Source organism: Lissotriton vulgaris, chromosome 5 (genome assembly GCF_964263255.1).
Source record: "Lissotriton vulgaris chromosome 5, aLisVul1.2, whole genome shotgun sequence".
Taxonomy (NCBI): Eukaryota; Metazoa; Chordata; class Amphibia; order Caudata; family Salamandridae; genus Lissotriton; species Lissotriton vulgaris.
This window is the reverse complement of record NC_141693.1, coordinates 1,504,184,103-1,504,204,474: the sequence shown is the minus strand read 5'-3', so window position 1 is coordinate 1,504,204,474 and position 20,372 is coordinate 1,504,184,103. Positions and strand designations below refer to the sequence as shown.

The 20,372-nt window shown below is 43.0% G+C and overlaps 1 protein-coding gene across 1 annotated transcript in view; it reads left to right on the top strand.

Annotated features, from left to right (window-relative positions):
• The window catches only part of PRICKLE4 (prickle planar cell polarity protein 4), a 180,256-nt gene extending 165,732 nt beyond the window's left edge, over positions 1-14,524 (top strand). Inside the window, exons 7-8 of the mRNA XM_086923529.1 lie at positions 653-1,267; positions 10,786-14,524. Of these exons, the coding sequence (XP_086779655.1) occupies positions 653-1,267; positions 10,786-11,300 (1,130 nt within the window). The 3' untranslated portion in view covers positions 11,301-14,524. The remainder of the gene's footprint in view (positions 1-652; positions 1,268-10,785) is intronic.
• The last annotated feature ends 5,848 nt before the right edge of the window (positions 14,525-20,372 follow it).

The window sequence follows — 20,372 nt, the reverse complement described above, 5'->3', positions numbered from 1 at the left end:
AGGGATCCCCACTTTCAGTTCCACATGAGTGGATTGCTACCTCGGAATGTATTGTGGTTGTACTTTATGAGCCTATTCATTGTTTGTAACTGTGAGCCTGATCTTGTACAAGATAGCCCAGAACCAGTCACGCCTTGTGCCACCTGATTACTGCTGATACAAAGATATTAATGATGAATTATATAACATCACAGAGATAAAACAATTTGCAGACATGATGATTTGATTTTCTATTAATAACCCAAGATCTTTGTTGACTAACAAAAGTAATTGCATTAAGTTTCCATGAGAACAGTGGTAAGAAAAAAAATATTTTATGCTCCGAATTACTACCCAAAACTCCACTGGTGTACTTAAGTTAAAATGTTAATCTAGAGTCCCATGAATGGCAAGCACCAATCATGAAGAGTTGACTTCCGAGCAGAGCCAACGGCAACAGACTTGTGTAATCAGTGTGAGAGGGACAACACATCAAGAATGGAAGTAATATTTATTAGTTATAACAGGTACAGAAACCTCCAATCCCTTATGTATAATCATCATCTGTTTATGCTATTCTTGATTTTGGATGTTCTATTTTGCTCAGAAAGAAACTATGAATATGTTTAAGACTGGAGTACACTGACACTTGTCTTTGGGTCTTCCTCCACAGGCCTGGACTGTGAGCGGGTAACGCACCAGGGCCAGCACTGGCATGCGCATGCGTGCTGCTTCCGCTGCCATCGCTGTCATAGATCCCTCCTCGGCCAGGACTTTCTTCCATGCGGTGGAATGCTTTTGTGCTCTGCATCCTGCATAGCACTGCCTGACTCTTCCTCTGGCTCAGACTCTTCAGACTCCGCCTTCCTGTCGGCTCCATCGCCTGTCTCCAAGCGCTCCATTAGGGGAGCCGGTGGGCTGCGCACTGCCCATTTAACACATGTGAAGCCAACGGAGTGCAAGTGGGTGAATGAGAACAAGAAAGCAGACAGAGCCAAAGCCAAGGTATCTCAAAGTGGTGCCTTCATCTCAGCTAGCATGCATCTGGAATCAAGCCACTTTCAATCAGAGGCCCACAAGTCTATTGAGGTCCTCGCCACTGAGGCTCCACCATTCGGGACACAAGCGCTTGAGGGAGGCAGCACGGCCAATGGACCTAATGCACATTTGAGTGGACAAGAACATGGTGATGGAAGATCCAGTGGTATGTCATCTGCCTGCAATAAGGCCCCAGGCACACCATACAGCACCACTGAGAAGACACAGGTTGACATGCAGCAAAAACAAGGTAGAGAATGAAGAACTTGTGAAATGCATGCAGTCTCATGGAAGGTTGCAGTCCCAGTCATGGTTGCAGGCCCAGGTAGGGGGCCCAGTGGGAAGAGGGAAGTATAAAGATGTTTTATCTCTAATGTGAGAACCACTTGAAAGTATTCTGTTTTAAGGACCACATATTAGGGACACAACAAGGGTAAATTAGCCATTTTAGAAATGTATGGGAATACCAAACTATCCTGACGCCCTCTCAGTTGTTGAACCATGTAAGCTGTGTACTGCTACTTAATTGTGAATCTCAGACAAAAACCTGGCAGTGAGTTGACTAAAAAGGACAAATTGATTACTAGGTACTGTCAAGAAATAGGTCTATATTTACATATGAATTAACCAACCTGCAAACTAGATACTGTCGGAAAATACATAGAGTTACATACACATTAACTAGTTGCACATATGAACAGAAAAATAATGCATACTGTCCAGAGGCAATGATGAATGTGTGGAAGAGAAACAAATTGCCTGAAGAACAGGGCAATGAAGAGAGCAATCAGTCCATTTTCGAAAGGGGGCAGAACTCTTACAGCAAGATATCCAAAGTTTTAGATCTCGTATCACAAATCCATAACTTGAATCCACTTAGTCTTTTTCGGTCAAGCCTGGTGTACGCAGCGCGAAGCGCTGACACCAGCGAGGCTTATTGTTGTGGACTTGCCTCGAAAGTGGGACAGGAGATGGGCACGCGCAGAGCTTTTGGCGATTTGAGCAGGTGTACGCGCACGTACAGCCACGCGCTGTGCACATCTCCTGTCCCGCTTCCTAGGCAAGTCAGCCTCCTGCAATAGCATTATTTTAATGCTCACACACGTGCCACACGCCCCACTTACAGGCTCTTGTTTAATACTATTGATCGAAGATTGTGCAGGATAGGACTAACTGACCCATATTAACAATAGGCTGAAGAGCTCAGGCAGCAGTGCCCCAAGGGCTCACGCGGGTCTGCTGCAGAGGGCAGGATGTACACTGTAATTGCATTGACATAGCGCTTACTATCCCTGAGGAGGCTGCACTGAGTAGACAGCATACCCCCTCTGTACTCCACTGTGCCCTTAGTAGGTGTCTGTACCTCCTTGCCTGGTCCCTCGGGAGGGGCTCCCCTGTAGCTTCCTACGATGAAGGTGCTACGAAAAGGAAATACTGACAGCAGTTAATAAGACACTAGCTTGAAAACTTTAACGTGGAAACATAAAATATGGTATTGGGAAAAGGTAGCAAACATCATTTAGCTCGAGCACAAGTCTTGCTGTGTCCTGGTGTGCTGTGTTCTCCTCTGCTTCAGAGCTGAGCCTAGCCCTAGTCTCTTGCTCAGAAGCTGTCTTCCGTGCCTATTTGTCCTTCCCTGTAGAGGCACAGTTAACAAGTGACGGAGAGATCACGTCACACGCATTTCCCACGGATGACATAAATGAAAGAGCGGAATTTGAAGCAAAGGTTTAGATTTGATGATGATGAATGGGATTTGTAGAGCGCGCAGATACTCAGAGGAGTGTCCCGGTGCAAGTTTTTAATGCAAAAAGCTACGACAGTTATTCTGTGTTTTTGCGCACTCTATGATGGCGTGGATATGAAGGGTCCAATGCCCATGCGCTCCGTGGTCCACTTCCTGAATGTTTGTACTGAAGCTGGACCACCCTGTAGCACTCCCCCGCCCCTCCCCCATGCTGGAGGGGCTTTCTTGGTTTCCCTTGTGCACCTAACGTGGATGAGTGATTAAAATCTGCTTCAGTTCCATTTACATTCTTTTACACTACTACTAAATTAAGAATTTGAATCTGGCAAACTGAAAAACTAAGGGACTTATTTACAAGCCCCTTGCGCCGCCGGTGCGTCACTTTTAATATGGGAAAAAGGGACCTACAGGCGGCGCAAGGGGCTTGTAAATAAGCCCCTTAGATTTCATAGACTGGTAAATCGTACGTCGTTTGTGTTGGTAATTGTGAAACCTGACAGACGACACGAGCTGTGGTTATTATCGATTCTGCCCGTGCTGGTGTCCCGTGCTGGCCCCCAGGGCAGCCTTTTCTCCATTCCTACCCGACTCTTTCTTTCAAAATCTTTATTCGGTTTTTCAAGCAGAAAAAAAACATAAAAGCACCTACCTGACTCTGTTGTACGGCGATGTGTTTGTCTGCTGTTCCTCCGGTCCACCCTCATTTTCTCCCGGTCCCTGTGTCCCACCGTGGATTGAGTTAAGTTTCTATTCTGGAGAAAGTGAAAGTTAAAGCTAAAACCAGCTTAGGATGCAGAGGGGGTGGCGTGTAGAAACTCAAGCTCCGCAGAAAAGAGGCATATTTAGGGTGGCTGGGGGGCAAAACCGTACATGTCAACATTACGAAACAGCAAAGATGGAGATAGTGAAACAAGCATTTGCAATGCAATAGGTCTCGCAGTTACGCAAGTTTGAGCTATTGGCATTCTCAATGGCTAAAACATAACTCAAAGGCACTGTCATTTACAATGGCAGTAGCTTAAACTCACGTAAATGCGAGACCTATTGCATTGCAAATACTTGTTGGAATTAGTGCTCATTTGGACTGAAGGGACTGTGGGTCTCAGGCCAGGGCGCAATAATTAGCCTGATATCCTTTGTAGTCGACAGTATTAGTGGAGCCACATATCTTTCTAATTGATTCCAACTACTTCTTGATTTTAAGGAAGAAAGTAGATATGTATATGTGATACTTTTATAGAGATGACCTAGTTGAAATGCAGAGGGACTTCTCCAGGGACGCTATCAGGGTCTGAATCTAGGCAGGGTAAGTGTGTAGGAAGCTGGCTCTTTATATAGTATACCAAAAAGAGGTATGCTGTGTAAAGAGCCTAGGTATCCCTTATGAGTGGACAGGGCTTGCTCTAGCGATTCCAAGGTGCTCTATCTAGGCTAGTGTGGTCTAGCAGCCTTAGGCTTATCAGAGAGGAGTGTTAGGCCTTTGTTGCACACACAGAGTCAATAAATGATTCACACATTTAAAAAGGAGATCCACACCAATTTAGAGGTATTTTTATATATATTTTGAAACCAAGTACTTTGTAAAGAGGTAAGGACTTTTTCGTATTAGACTTTTTACAGTTTTAGAAATGTTAATCAACAGTGTGTTTTTACGTGTAATGCTTTTTTATGGGAGAAATAACATTCACTGCATACATATACTTTCATTACTTTTTTGTGGGACAACTTTTGGTCGTGAGGTGGTAGAGGGACAACGACCAAAGCTCCACCAGCAGATCGGTCTTATCTGCCCTACTTAGTCCAGGTGCAGAGGTGCTGGACAGGATGGCAACCTTCCGCCCAACACGGCTCGGCTGCAGGGTGTTTTGTAATTGGTTGGCTTTTGTGCGTCAAGGCACTCACTATTGTTTGTCAGGAGCAGCAAGGGAGACCCAAACAGGACAGCTGGGTTACTCTATAGGTTAGCATCTGAGGTGCTGGCATCCCTAGACGGCTGTCATTGTAGTCCAGACTGGACTTTCAATAAGCTTTGGTTGCGGCAAGGGTATTGGTGCAGGAGGGCTTGTGAGGTCCTGGCGTTTTCAGGCTTGGCAGGAAGATGGATCTAATCTCCTAGAGTGCGCAGACCTTTTACTGGGCGGCCACTGCTCGGTGACATGATGGACGGCAGTTTCTATAAACCAGACTTGGCAGTCGGTGCCTGCAGGCGGCAGGGGAGTAGCTCCTCTACTCAAAGTGAGGTACTGACTGCTTGGCGAAGTGCTGGCAACCCTCCAAGGCTTGTGGAGGATTAACAGCTGCAGGACGATTCAGGTCTTGCAATTGTCGAGTTTCTGTGCCGCAAGCAGGGTTTGGTGCCAAAAGTCCACAGCAGTCTTCAGTTCTTGCAGGGGTGGGCTCTTCATTTTAGTTAGTGGAATCTGAAGTTCTGGATATAGGGGGGCCACATAAGTACTACATTTAGGGACATTAGGGGAGTGAAGAGTAGAAGCTAATCGACTACTTACCCTTGGGGTCACTAACCCCTCTATATTATCAATTCCTGTGGAAAGTGGGCATAATCCTGTCCCCATTTCCCAAATTCTGCCATCACCAAGATGGCTGAATTTTCCTTGAGTGGGGCACGTCAGGGGTGTGTCTGACCTGAGTGTGCTCCACGTCTACTAATTTCCCGTCTATTGTGGTTTCAAATGGGCCTCAGGGCAGAGGGTGGCACCTGCCAGGTCTGGGGGATGCCAGGGTCACATATCTATGGTGGCAAAGGCTTTGAAGCCTCTGGCCTTGGTAAGGCTGATTGCTAGCCATCCTGTTTGGAGTAGGTGTAAACACCTCCTGCTAGAGCAGGCAGTGTTCCTACCTCTGAGAGTGGGGATTTCACCTCGTAGGGGGTCAGAAGCACATCTGTGGTGGCAGGCAGGACTGTACCACTCAGCCAGCACACTAGTGGACAAGTAGGTTTTCAGGGGGTACCTCTAAGGTATCCTCTTGGTGCATGTATCAATAAATTCATCACTGAAATCAGTGTGGGTTTATTAATATGGGATATTTGAAATACCAAACATCTATGGGTTTGGTGAAGCCATCCTGTAGCTGGGGAACTCATGATCACTAGTGCCCAGTACATATACTTAAGATGACTTCCCTGTTCACTTGGAACATCTAAGAATGGACTTAGACATCACAGGTGCATATCTGTTACTGAAGATAAGACCACACATGTAATGTAATGCGCCCTACATTAGGGCTGTAAGGCTTTCTGTAGGGGTGACTTACATATATTGTATGCAGTGTTTGCAGGCATGTCATACAAAAGGTGTGCCATGTTGTGTTTTCACTTGTGTCTGCACCATGTCATGCTGCCTGCAATGGCAGTTTGCATGGGTGTGGTGAAAGATCCCTTAGGGTGACACAATACATGCTGCAGCCCTTAGGTACCCTCCTTAGTACCCTTGCCCTAGGTACCAGGGGTACCATCTACTAGGGATATACAGAGGTGCTAAAGGTGTTGCCAATTGGGGAACAATTGTACAGTTTTAAGGAAAGAGATCTGGCACTGGGGACCTGGTTAGCAGGAACTCAGTGCACTTCTATCAAAATTGCATCAATTAAGACGCAAAAAGTGGGGAGTACCATGACAAAATGGGGTACTTTCCTTTAAAGGGTACTTAGTAGAAAGGTGGATTATTTACTTTGGCATGATATTGTGTCCTTTATAGTGGTGTCTTCAACTCTCTCCTACTTTGATGATGGGTAGAGGTGGTCCTGGAGAGGTTGTTTCAAACACAATATTGCATAGATGGAGAAGACCTGTTGTCTAACTTTTTCTTTCATACACTTTGTCTCCAGTCTGATGACAGTTAATGCTACGGAAATAACCAAGAGCCATCGTAGAGAGTGAGTGTTATAGCCAGAGAGGCAGGAATACTAGTCCTAATGATTTTGTAAATGATGCAGCAGGGTCTGAAGATGATGCGAGAGCACAAGGGCTTGAATGTCAGTTATAAAATCGCTGTCTGGGAGGATTGGTTTCACTTCCTTCAGTGGGACATGGTAAAAAGCCATATTGGGTTTCTTGGCGAATTGTTCCTGGAGTTCAAGGTCAGTGTTAAGGGTGAATCCTAGTGACCTGTCATTGGTTGAAAATTGGGTTTCAGTGCCACCACGTTAATATCATCGAGCCAGGTGTTGACTATTGCTTGTTCTTGGCAAAGAGAAAGAAGTCACTTATGATAAAATTAGATTGCAGTTTCTTTAGGTGCTGGACATCCATATATGGAGGATGTGCTGGAACGTATGAGATGTTTGTGTCTTTGGCATATTGATGTATTTTGATGCTGCTATGAATGAGAAGAGTTTGAAGGGTTTCTATATTGAAGATTACAGGGGACAAGATGAATCCTTACGGAATTCAGCTGGGGATGGAGAGCTTCTGAGATTTGGAGGAACGCAAATTAACAAATTGATGTTGTTTGGAGAGGTAGGAGGGCAACCTCTTAAGGACATAAACAGTGAATCCTATCTGAAACTGCAAGATGTTGATGAGGTTGGTATGGTCGATGTATCGCGATAGCTAAAACATTATCAAAAGGGAGAGGCCATCTTTATTTATGGTCAAGAGGACATTGTCCATGATTTGTAAAGTATTTGTTTCTGTCCGGCAGTGTGTTTCGAAACTGGATTAGATGTCTGGAACGTACGAGATATTTGTGTAGAGTCGCGTCTCTTTGGCACATTGATGTATTCTGATGCTGTTATGAATAAGTAGAGTTTGAAGGGTTTCTATGTTGAGGATTACAGGTGATGCGGAGCCTCTGGGATTTGGAGGTGTGTGCATTAACAAATTGGTGTAAGTTGGCGAGGTAGGAGGGCAACCACTGGAGGACATAAACAGTGAATCTTATCTGAAACTGCAAGATGTTGATGAGGTTGGAATGGTCGATGGGGCTCAATCGCTCAAACATTATCAGAAGGGAGGGGCAATCTCTACTTATGGTCAAGAGGACATTGTCCATGATTTGTAAAGTAGCTGTTTCTGTCCTGCAGTGTGTTTCAAAACAGGATTAGAAGTCATGCAGGAGACAGTTTCCTTTGATGTCAGCTCAGAGTTCGGTGTAGACTCCTTTTTCGTTTATGTTTCCAATAAAGTGTAGATGAGTGAGGGCCAGCTGTGTGGGTTTCCTCTGTAGTTAGAGATTCTGGACTGTCTTGAGAGCTTCTGGGAAGTGTTGATGATATCAAATAAGTGAGCGGGCTTTTACAAAGGATGGTGGTACAACAGCTTCATAAAAGGTGGCTTTGAGAAAGTTAAGTATATAGGCATGGTCTGCAAGAGGTTTGAAGGGTGTCCACTGTGGGATGCAGCACAGTGGGGTAGATCAATGAGCAGAAGCAAGCTTGATTTTCTCAATTTGATGAAGGATCTTATGATTTTATTTTTTTCTTTATAGAATAATATGAGGGTATTAAACTTGAGTGTTGTCTAAATTATTTAAGGAGTTGATATGGTACTGTTTAATGAGTTACCTGCATGTTGCACACAGGCACGTTAGTAATTGAGGGTTCTGATTTTCTTCCATTTTTATCATGGGCTGTGGATAGAATGTTTGTTTGTGCTGAGGTCACCAGAGTACGAAGGAACTGAGAAGTTCCTCCTGCACTTTAATGTTCTGTTCTGTAAAAAGTAGAAAGCTGGGTCTCAATTATCCCTCAAACAAAGTATTCTTCAGTGAGCGGAATGCTTACAGGATACTTCATTAATAAGCTTAGACATAAAGGGGCTTATTTACAAGCCATTGCTCCATCGGTGCATCACTTTTATTGACGTACCAGCAACGCAATGGGCTTCCCCATATTTACAAGTCCATGTAAAGTCACCCTGCGTAACTTGTCATGGCTTTGTAAATATGTTTCCCTTTCACGCATAACTCTGCAGCATGCATAGAAAGAGCAAAATGCCTTTAACGATTGTTTTTGTGCAGGAATCTTAACCCTCAGCGCAGGCACCCTTGCAAAATGATGCAAGGGTGTCTGCGCTGGCGCATAGTTGCGGTTTGTGCGCTGGCGCTGGTAGGAAGGACAGGAATGCACCGTATCTTGTAGATATGGTGCATTCCTGCCCTTTTATTTTGATGCACGGCAACAATGCAGGAAGGCTTGCTGCTCATTGTAAATGAGGGCCAAAGTGTTCTACTACTTTCATGTGCTAAGACCACATGCCCCAATCTGAAGGGTGGCAGAGAGACAGGACTGATCATTATGATCCCTAAAGAAGAATGTCTCTAAAGGGGCACACTCACTCCCCACCAGCACAACCCTTAGGGGACAAGCAAAATAGCTCATTATGTTAATGCACCTGTAGCTCACACCGTCACATGGCAACAGTGGATTGGGATATCATTTATATGAACTTCTGTACACTAGTAATGTAGCACCTATATAAAAATGAAAAGTGCAGTTTTCAGTGTTCGAGAGGAGGGTGAAATGGAATATAGCGGCGGATCTAGGACCAGAAAATAATTATTTGGCACAATGGCTCAGATGGTTGTCACACACAAAGTCCACTTGAAACAAACACTCCTAATCTTTGCATCGGCTAACACCATACAGCCCTTGCTGATAGAATGTGAAATGTGCAGGCTATAAGTCCGCCCAAGATGTCATAGGTATTTCAAAGCCAACCTTTGACACATCAGAAGCCATGGCTTTTAATATATCATGCTAACTGAGAGCGGGGATTGTCAACATTATTCATAAAGCTTCTAGCCTTTACAAATAGATTTGACATTCAGGTTACTTGAAAATAAAGACCAAATGTAAAGTTTACTTCGATTATATTAAATGAACAGCATCTCCAGTTGTAGCCTGGTCTCTTTGGAGTCCTCTAAGTTCATGGCAGGGCACTGTCTCCAAAAGATAGAAAGGGCTGCCAAAGAGTCTGCAGTAGCTCGTCAGGCTACGGCACTGACTTGGCAGGATTTCCACTAATTTACCAATAGATGTGTTGGCCTCTGAACAACAAAATTGGTATCTGAAACGCTTATCGCTTCCCCCCCCCCCCGCCCTTTCCCTCTATACTGCTCTAGATGAACTTTCAGGTCTAGGTGCCTCAGGTCATTATGTATGTATCTATATGATAGTTCTATAGCACAGACCTAGCCAAAAGGCAGTGGAGCACTGTAAAGGGCCGAAGGCAAGCATAAAGACAGGTGGCAGGGGAGATAGCTGGGCTGTGGTCAGTTAATTCATGGTGATGTAGCATTCTTTAAAGATTTGAGTCTTTAAAACTTCCATTAGAATAAACCTACCCCACTCTAAAAGTCAAAGAAATTAATTTGTGTATTATGATTTCCTCAATCACAAGACATCATACACTTCTGAAGAAAGGTTTTAATACACAATAAAAGTCACTCATACTGCCGTCCTACTTAATGGGTGTGGGAGTCTATAAAATGCTGCAAGTGAGTGTTCTCAGAGGTGAGGATCACACACCACAAGACTTTGCTGCTACATTTTTTGTTTTGTTGTTGTAAATTCTGTTTATTAGGCACTATAAAACCATTTGCCCAGCACAAGGGCAATGAAAAGTAGCACATTTCCTACATGTGTTATCATGTACTTTGTACCTTTAGAACTAATAGATGAACAAGAACAAGCAGAACGAGGTACAGGTTATATGTCATTTTGATATCATCAATAACACAGACCTAGAAAGCGGTCTCGAAATCCCCACCAGTTTCCTCAGTTTGCCATTAGCAGTCCATAGTGCAATAAGTCTACTCAGTCCGCATACTCTCTGTCATCCTTCTCAACCTTTCAAAGAGCAACCCATTCGACTTTGCTGCAAATGTTGAGATTTTGTGGGTGTGTGTGATTGAACTCCTTGGTGAAAGGCACCCAAAATGAATGAGACTTTTGGTGTCTCACATTGGCATCTTGTGACCAAATTCATAACAAGTTTTTACTCACGGTTTCTTATGGCTGATTAATGATGCTGATGTTGTTTTTCATGCTCTCGTACACAGATTCAGCCGTTCAGAAAGCTTTACCCTCCTTATCCTCGCTTTCCATCCACAAGAACCTCTACCTGGAGGACATGACTACAAGACACAAATGTTCCTTTGGGCCAGGCCCACCTGATTCAGCTATGGAGCCTCCAGCAGAAGACAGCAAGACATCAGCATCCACTGTACTTCAGCCCTACAAGGAGCAGCAGCACCATGGCAACTCTATCAGAACGAGCAATAAGGGGCAGATTTGGATGAACAAGATTCCTTCACAGGAACATTTTAGATCCCCTGATAACATGGTTGCCCACGGGCAGAGTCTCCCAGGAAAGGCAGCAAGCAGCCATGTGGGCACCAGACATGAAGAATCCAGGTGTCCCACCTGCTCCTCATCATCAGACTCAGAGCAAGAAGGTTTCTTCTTGGGGAGGCCCATCCCCAGCTTCATGTTAGGGGGTGATTCTGGCTCTGATGGAACTGAAAGACTACGTCACAAGATCAGTCCTAAGAGTAAACACTGCACCTTGTCGTAACAGTTAAGGAGTGGTTCCATGTGGGTCAGCTTGAGTAACGGTGGAGCAAGGTAGACTCCAGATCCATCTTACCCTCATAGTCCTTCTGTGACAGATACTGTGATTGTGGAGAAATGGACCCCTCAAAGCCAATTAGTGCATCTTGAAATTTTGACGAAAGGCCATTCCCGTAATTGTCTGAATACACCTTCTTTTTGCTAAACGGCATAAACTGAGGGGCATGAATTATATCTATGTTCTGAATGAGATAAAAAAACATATCTGGGGTCTGAGTAACATTGATCTTAGTAGGGTGAAACAGGCCGCTGGGGCCCCAAATAACTTCTGTTTCTAGTAAGGAACAGCAGAGGCTCAAACCATCCCTTATCAATCATGGGACCTTTGTTTTTAGTCGTAAACACTAGCCCAAGGTACAAAGCCAGGCCCTAATCAGAAGGAGGATGTGAGAGGCTGGAGACTATAGGAGAAGCTGATATACTTCAGAAGAAATACTTGATCTAATTTAAACAGCTTTTGTAGCTAGGTTTCGATGATGACCCTAAAATCAGAGTCAAGATGGCGTTTTCTTGAAAAGGAATAGAATTAGCTCCAAAAGGCAGCTCTACAAATGTCATTACCATGAACATTGCTGAGAACAGCAGTAGTGGCTGTCTTTCCTCACGGTGACTGCTTTATGATCAGTTAATCTTCTGATGGTATGGTATTTGAAGATTCAGGAATCAATAGTCCTGGTAAGGTATGTTTAAAAATTGCTATCCAGTTTGACTAGCACTAATATTTGCAAACATCGTTTGGTTTGCTGAATATCTTTGGTTCCATCAAAATCTTAACTTAGGGACTTAAATACCTTAGATCTCTTTCACGTCTATGCCAGGAAGACACATTAGCAAAAGAAGACCGGTGAAGGATAAATTGGGACGTTTGAAGAAAAAATGCTTGGAGTTACTTTCACTTTTTTCTTCTGCTTCAACACAGTTCAGTTTGTGTTTAAACAAACCCTCATGTATGATGTAATGGCAGCTAAAAAGAATCTCCCACAAATAGTGATGTAGGTCAAATGTAAGCACTGGCAAAAAAAGTGACACATTTAACTCCTAAGAGAAATAAAGTATTTTTCTAAGGGTAGATACACAATCCTAGGACTATTGAGATAAAGAACTGCTGTCTCCTATTGACATACCTCCAATGTGAAGATAAAAGGTAACCTTGTAGCTGGATGCAGGACCTCTTTCAGAATGTTCATGCATGTAGGTAACATGTCCACTGGTTAAGAATTAAGGAGTCAGGCATTTAAGCACACTTGTAGAAGGTTGTGCTGCAGAAAGCCACTGCCCATCTTGGAGAGGAGGTCTAGGCTAACTGCCAGTCTCATATAGGACCGTCCTAAAAGTAGGCAAATCTAGATTTTTTCACTGGCCTTGCAGCTTTGAACAATAAGAACAGTTTTAGTTCTGGCCTTCTTCAGCTGGGGTATGACCTTCTGCCAATGAGGAATGGGTTTGAAGCACAAACAAATGCCTGACCAGTTGTTCAAAAATGCATTACTATTTGAGTTTGGTTTAATACCTGGACCAAAAGAGGTTTTTGCATTTCATAGTGTTGCAGAAACCTAAATATATGTTAGATCCCAACAGGTTGAAGACTTCTGCGAGAACTTGGTAGCTGAGGACCCACTCACGATCTTCTGTAAGAGACCTGTCTAAGGGCATGCTTTCACATTTTTTAACCCTGGAAGTTGGGTTGATGTAATGTACATGCATCAAGCCAGTGACAACTTGATAATTGATTAAGCTTCCCTCATTTCTCTGTTTGCACAGAAAACATGTTTGTTTATGTTGTTGGTTTGCACCATGATTCTCCTCAATTTTATCAGAACAGGTTTGTGCCTGAAACACCTCCTAAGCGGAGAATTATCTGTATGTACATTTAAGTTGCTTGTGCCGGTGACGCCGGTGTATCTTGAGCTCCATATGACAGAGCTCTTGGGATATCTAGTGAAAATCTTGAAGAACTTTCTGGTAAGAGCTGACCTGCAGAAGCCATTTATCTAGGTGGGGGGAAGAATTAGAGATAAGCAACTACCACCAACACAGGAGCAGACTAGGCCAAAAGGCAAGTCCTAGAACTAACCAAACTGTTTATGGACTTAAAAACGTATTAAAAACATTCATGTAGGAATGAAACAGTGTACGCACTAAGAAGGCAGTATAGCAAGTCATGTGTTGCAGAATGCATGCATAGAGAAATGTTCAACATGAAAGGTGACGAAACAGTTAGTGGATGGATACTACATTTCATATAATGGCAGAATACACATCTACATTTTACATATTTAACATTTAAGACAAAGGGAGAAAACATTATTTTCTTAGAATCAAAGTGTTCAGAGTTAGCAAGGTAGGCGTTCATCTTAAACATGCATCTGGTAGATCTTCCATTTCAGTCGTCCTGCAGAGATATAGATAAATATGTCAACATCCTAAATTTTGTCTTTACTCGCTTATTTGGAGGTTTCAGATTGACAATTGGTCTGCTGCTCTTTGGATTTCTTTCCTCAGTCGTTAATTGTGGGTACATATGAACACATTGTCCTACAGCTTTCTATTTTTGGATTAGACCCATCCCTTGAACCAACAAGTTCGGGTGAAAATGTCGGCTTGAATTCTTTGGTGGAATGCTTGTAGGACAACATTTGAATATATATATATATTTTCCTTTGGGATTTCCCCTCAGCGTGATGCTCCCCCCACTGGGAGCCTGCTTGTGGAAGGAGAGAGGAGGTGTACAGCTTTAGATTTTCTGGATCTTTTCAAGCTGCTGCTTTTGAGTAATGGCCTGGTCTTACTAGTTTGTCTTTTTTATTCCTAGCAACAGTGAAGTGGGGATTTGAACTCATTAGCTTGGTTTATTTCTTTCCAACCCTCATCTCTACTGAGGTCTTGCAAACTCATCTCTTTTCACGGATTTGAGTCTGTCTTTTCAGTCGCCATCTTGTGCATCTCCTCCTTCATTACTGTAGTGGAATGGTACCACACGTTTAATATAAGCAGCAGACACAGAATAAAAGCTGACGACTTACAAATCTATGATTGCATACTAAGTGGATAAAGATGAATGACCTTAAAGATAAAATACCAATACTTCAATTAATATTAGGATAGAAATTGTGCCATATTATAAAAAATATTTCGGAGCAGAAGAGTAGTGAGTAAACACTTTCTGAAGAATGAAAATCATTCTCATATTTCATTCCACTATTCTGAACAGTGTGGTGAATCGTTATCTTTCAACAGCTGAGCAAGTAATAGGTTTGTGAGAAACAGTGGCAGAAAAAAAGGATGATTGTATTTATGATCTGCAATCCAGGATATGATGGTCTGCGTGTCAACGTTTCTGATCTGACTCAACATCATGATAATGAACTTAAAGACTGTATCCCAGAAATTACAGAGGTGACCCCCCGAATTACAAATACGTGCAGCTTTTAAGATATCATAATAGAATGTTTGAGAAATTCTGCAATCTCTTTTTTAGGTCATTTAAAGTTATTGCAGTAGTATATTAAAAAAATCACACAGATTTATATTACAGTCATTTGAATTTGGATGCTGTGGGAATTAAGCACATTCAAAATACAGTCTCTTCACAGCCAAGAGGGCCATTTATCCGCCAGTAATTTAAGATTATTCATCCATATAAGGCATACGTACAAATATGAAATCAAAGACCTAAGAAATACATACTTTCTAAGTGGCATGACTGAAATAGGGTTATGCTGCTTTAAGTAGGGTTATAGGCTTAAGGAGTTTTTTATGTGTATTTCAAACTCCAGACCGATTTGTGCTAATCAAATAAAAACTGGTCTGTCATACAACTTTGAGCTTCTCTGTACAAGAGAATGTCTTCAGATATTGCAGCTATCTTCAATAACCATTGGAGAGAGTAGAGCTGTTCAAATGGTGGAAGCCCCATGAAGTCTATGAATACCCGTATAGTGCATCCTATGCAGGTTCTCATTGATCACATTAGAATCAAATAACTTGGAACCTGAGAAAACCAAGTGCAGAACTTTTTGGTGAACAGCTAACTTCACACCTGACAAAACCATCCGGGATATGCTCAAGAAAGAACTAATGTGGAAATAAACATGTCTTGTGGAATCTGCCACAAAAGCTGCTGCACTAATTATTTAATTGGATCAACTTGACATTGAGAGTTTCCAACGTATTGTATATTGTGCTTCTCGTTACTGAGAAGAATCCCATATGTCATGTAGAGAGATAGCTAAAATCGGATCAGTTAGATCAACCCAACAAAGCAGAAGATAAATATTACGCGTTGCAGGGAGTCGCCTACTCTTCATATATGGTCTCTGGAATTCGATGAGTGATCATTTTAATGTTCCCAAAAAGCCACCAGTGACTCTGGAGTTGGGGTGTTTTTAAGGAAAATATCTTGTTATCAAATATAATTTTTCTTTTCTAAGACTTTATGAATAAGCGGATGGTGGTGTATGAAGTCCACCAACAGCCAAGTATCAAAACAATAAAGGCTCCCGACTATTTTTGGAGGTTAAGTATTTAAACTTACAAAAACCTAGTGGTATTAACCAGTTTAATAGTGGTCATGTGGCTGAGAAGCTCTTTGTGACAACCGATCCTGTGGTATAATTGAATACTGCCTGAACTTGGACTGTAGTGTCACCAGAAAGGAGTAAGAGCTATTAGCGGCGTGACAACTTTTTTCCTCTCTGCCATAGATTCTTACATGGTGATCTGCTTAACTTTGAATGTCTTGCATGTTCTCTTGAATGGGACAGCTTCCTGAATTTTGACTGTGGGTGAATATCGCTTGGCAGAGAAGAGAAGAGTCAGTCTGCTTACACTTTCAAGTAACACCATGGGCTTTAGCTTGCAAAACTTCTCCTAGATTCTAAGGTCCTGAAAGGGTGCCGAAGACCTTGGTGCCTAGTTTGGTGAAATCGAAAGCAGGGCCAGAGGTGGAATATTTTTCAACCGTAATGAAACTCTCAACACTGAGGGACTTGTTGTTATGTATCTCTATGTCAAAGCCCTTGAAGTCAAACATTGATTCAAAGGTGAGCACCTCACAGAAAAAACCCTAACATTGAGGTGTGTTGAAACTCTAAATGCCATGAAGTAGCTGCTGTGTTGACTTAAGTGTTCTCAGTGCAACTTGAAGTATCAGAATAGGGTTTAGTATGGTGCGGTTTGAAGGGATCAGAGCTAATCACAGGGAAATTCACAAAATCCTCTGAGGGAGACCTGGAAAGGTTCCTATCTTCTGAGACTCGTTTGGCAAACCTGACACTCTGCAGTGCCACTGTGAAGACATCCAAAGCATACAGCTTGGTCACCTTTTTTTTTTAACTATCTTACAAGCTTGCTTGTCGTCTACAAATGAACATATTGGTGCTTGAGTGAGCAGTCGAAGAGAAGACGGGGCATATCATTAAGGACATTATCGCCACTTTAGCAGCACTTTTTGCCGCTAAAGCAGCGATAATTTTAACGTCCTATCGACAAGGTGGCGCTAACATGCATTACTGCATGTTAGATGCCGCATTCCCAACGCCTGGCATCTCAGCGATAAACAATGCTAATGAGATGCAAAGTAGGCGTGGCTGGGAAAACTACATGGGAAATGATCGCTAAGTTAGCTTCTCGATATCAGCAAAGAGCCTTAGCGATAATAATCATCGCGTTAACTATGCCTTAACACAGGAATTTAACATCTGTTAAATTCCTGACTAAGGCAAACCTAACATGGGAGGTGGATTATGGTGATACGACCACAGGGTCGTATCACCAAGACTATCGCCGTTTTGAGAGCAACATCGCTGGTTTTCTAGCGATGTTGGCCCATTTCCCTGGACATCGCTGGAATATTATCGCACTGGAGTAACGCGTTGTTGATAACACCCTAACCGGGCCATAAATTCCACCGATAGATGGCGATAAATATAAAAGCGCTAAGCGCGCTTTGCAATATTTATCACCGTCTGTTGCTGATATGCCCCAAGATTTCTTAGGAAAGGTTATTGAAAAACTCAACTTGGCTTCTACTGAAAAATGTAAAAATAAAGTGTAACACCTAAAGATAGTGAATGACGCAAAATGTTTTCTTCTAATATCAAACCTTTACATAAATGACGGGCCAGAGACCCAGTGTGGATGGATTCTTGCTCCAGAGAGAAGAAAAATACACGAGGGCTAATGCTTACTACGTCGCATTATAGTACCTTCTTACAGCTTGCTGGCAGAGGCCACTTTCTTTCAATGATCAGCTACCTCTTATATAATTTTCTTGACTTTTTTTAATAGAATTTAAAATAGAGGGACAGATAATTGGAGCATTTTGAAATGTTTAAAGTTAATCTGTATAAAAAAAAGAACGTCTTGTTCAGATCTGCATATTGTGTGAATAGCTATAGTTAACTTTGTAAAAATTGTTTTGGGGTCAAGCATTCGATCAGAGATAGCTGGGCGTTCGTGGGTAATAATGATTCTGCCATGAGGGAAGACATCTAGTCAAAGCAGTACTTACTCCAACCATACAGCGCACAATACTGAAGAGAACCACACAGCAGACGACTGCAGGGAGGCTCATCTCATCAAGTCTGATGGGGCAGGACGTCGCAGCCTGCAGCCGCAAGATGCCGGCGGAACGTGGCCATCCACAAGGCCCGCCAAAAGAAATGAGTAGCAAAGAGAGAGGTGTGGAAGAAGGAAAACAAGACGATGCGAAAGTTCAAATGGGAAGATGTAACAGGAGAGAAGTAACAATGAGATAATGCGAGTGCGAAAAGAGAGGACAGAACAGAAGGTGCGCGTTGAGGAACAGAGGTGATGGGAGGAACAGAGGTGATGGTAGCAACAGAGCGGGTGGAGAAAGGCACTTTATCTGAAAGCAGAGGAGTGGGAGCTCAGATAAAACAGGAGAGGGTGGGTGATAACAGGATCATGCAAACGTATTTACTGGTCCATACATTTCACTGCTCCATTCTCTTTAGGAGATCTATAAGTGATTTGATAGAGGCAGTCAGATTCCTACTGAGAACAATTACTGTGCTTGTGTTTGTACTTCAGATATTCTTGTTTGCAGTTCTTAAATGTTGTCTTAACCAATAAACCTCATTCTGAAACCCACATAGTCTTATAGATTGATTAACCGTTCCATAATAGGAAACCCACGGTCCTTGAGCATGGGATGGTTCATGGTGTTTGTAGTGCGGGAGCCTCAACAGTGATGCAGTGGGTCCTTGGGGTGAAGGTTGAACCCTGTGGCACAGTCACGTTTGGGTTGTTACTGCTTTAAACCCCTGGCAGTGAAGCGTCTTTTCCTAGTGGTGATGAACAGACAGAGTCTGTATCGTGTTTGCCCCATGAAGGAGCACTGGGGCTCCTAGTGTTGGTAAAGTTGTTTGGGTCATGCTTACATTGGCGCATAGGATGATACCTCTGCTTCAGGCATGCCTAGTTTAGGGTGTTGCAACACGCATGCTCCTTGGGGCGGTGAGGTTTGTTGGGTTGTACAGTGTTGGACCAAAAAGGGAACTTCAAATGTCTTGTAGAGTGGAGAGTTTGAGTTGAATAATATTTTGCGCCTATTTTAAAAAATCTGTTCATTTTTTGAGGCCATCCCAGGATTTGGTCCAAGGGATAAAACCTCTGTTCCTAGGAAAGCTCAGGGTGAGCCGTTACAGTAGTAATATGACCATTATAAGATGTTTTCTTTACCAAATATTAAATGATGATTTCTGCAGCTTCTCAGTCTGCCTCCTTTTTCCAAAAACTGATAACGGACTAATATATGGCGAGACCCTGAAACAGGAACTGGCGTGGCATGGGTCTCCTAGGCTAAGTTCAATACAATGGGAGGGAAAGTGGGGCCCACTGCAAACCTCCCACCACTCTCGCTCCCAGTATGCATTCGGTATAGGCCCACCCTAACTAACTCTTAGATCCCACTCAAAGCCCCTCTGGGACATCAGTACTTGCACTCCACACTTCCTAAGCCTTCATACTCAGGGGCAGATTTACAAGCCCCCTGCGCCACCACTATGTCACTTTTTGTGACGTACTGGTGGCGCAGCGGGCCCCTTCATATTTACAAGGAGAGGAAAAGCCACCATGCTTGACTTTTCCTCTCCTCGTAAATATGGCCCCTTCACATGCAGCACTGTGCGTGGAAGGGGAGTTTCAAGGGTATTGCTGTGGGTGTTCCCACACAACACCCTTTGAACAAGACACATCTCCATATTTATGAGAAAACGTAAATCTGGAGATGCGTGTGAATGCTACGCCACCCTAGAGGTGGCATAGCGAGGTGCAACGAGGAGAAATGTTTTTATTTCTCCTCATTTTTACCTCTTTCAATGTGAGCTGCATCCTACAGCAGGCATTGAAAGAGGAAATGCCTGTAGTGATTGTTTTTGTGCAGGAAGGGGCACCTTTCTGCACAAAAACAATCTCCCCACGACGCAGGCATCCTTGCACCATGGTGTAAGGGTGCCTGCGCCAACGCATGGGAAGGACAGAGATGCGACATATTCTTGAAATATGTCGCTTCTCTATGCTTTCCAAACTAACAGAGCACAGCGCAGCAAAATGACTTGCTGCACCATGCTGTGTTACTTTTTGTAAATCTGCCCTAAAGTGCTTTAAAATTTTTACAACTCCAGCACATCCACATGACCAAATTCTCACGAGTGCTGAGATGCAATGGGACTTGTATATAATGTTTTTATAAGATACATTATTCTTATAATAGAAATTGGCAAAAGTGAAAAACATTTTGGGGCAGATTTACAAGCCCCTTGCGCCACTTTTAACATGGGAAAAGTGACGCAAAAGTGGCACAAGGGGCTTGTAAATCCACCCCTTGGTGTACAGAAAAAAACCTTTTGAGATGCCTGAATGTCTTTTCTGTTCTTGGTTAATTTAATTTGTTGTTGACCTGTGACATTCTTAACTTCCTGGAGTTTTATTCACATCTGCTGTGTCATAAAACTGTTTAAAAGTAAGGAATAGGCAGAGTGGGGGCCCAGGG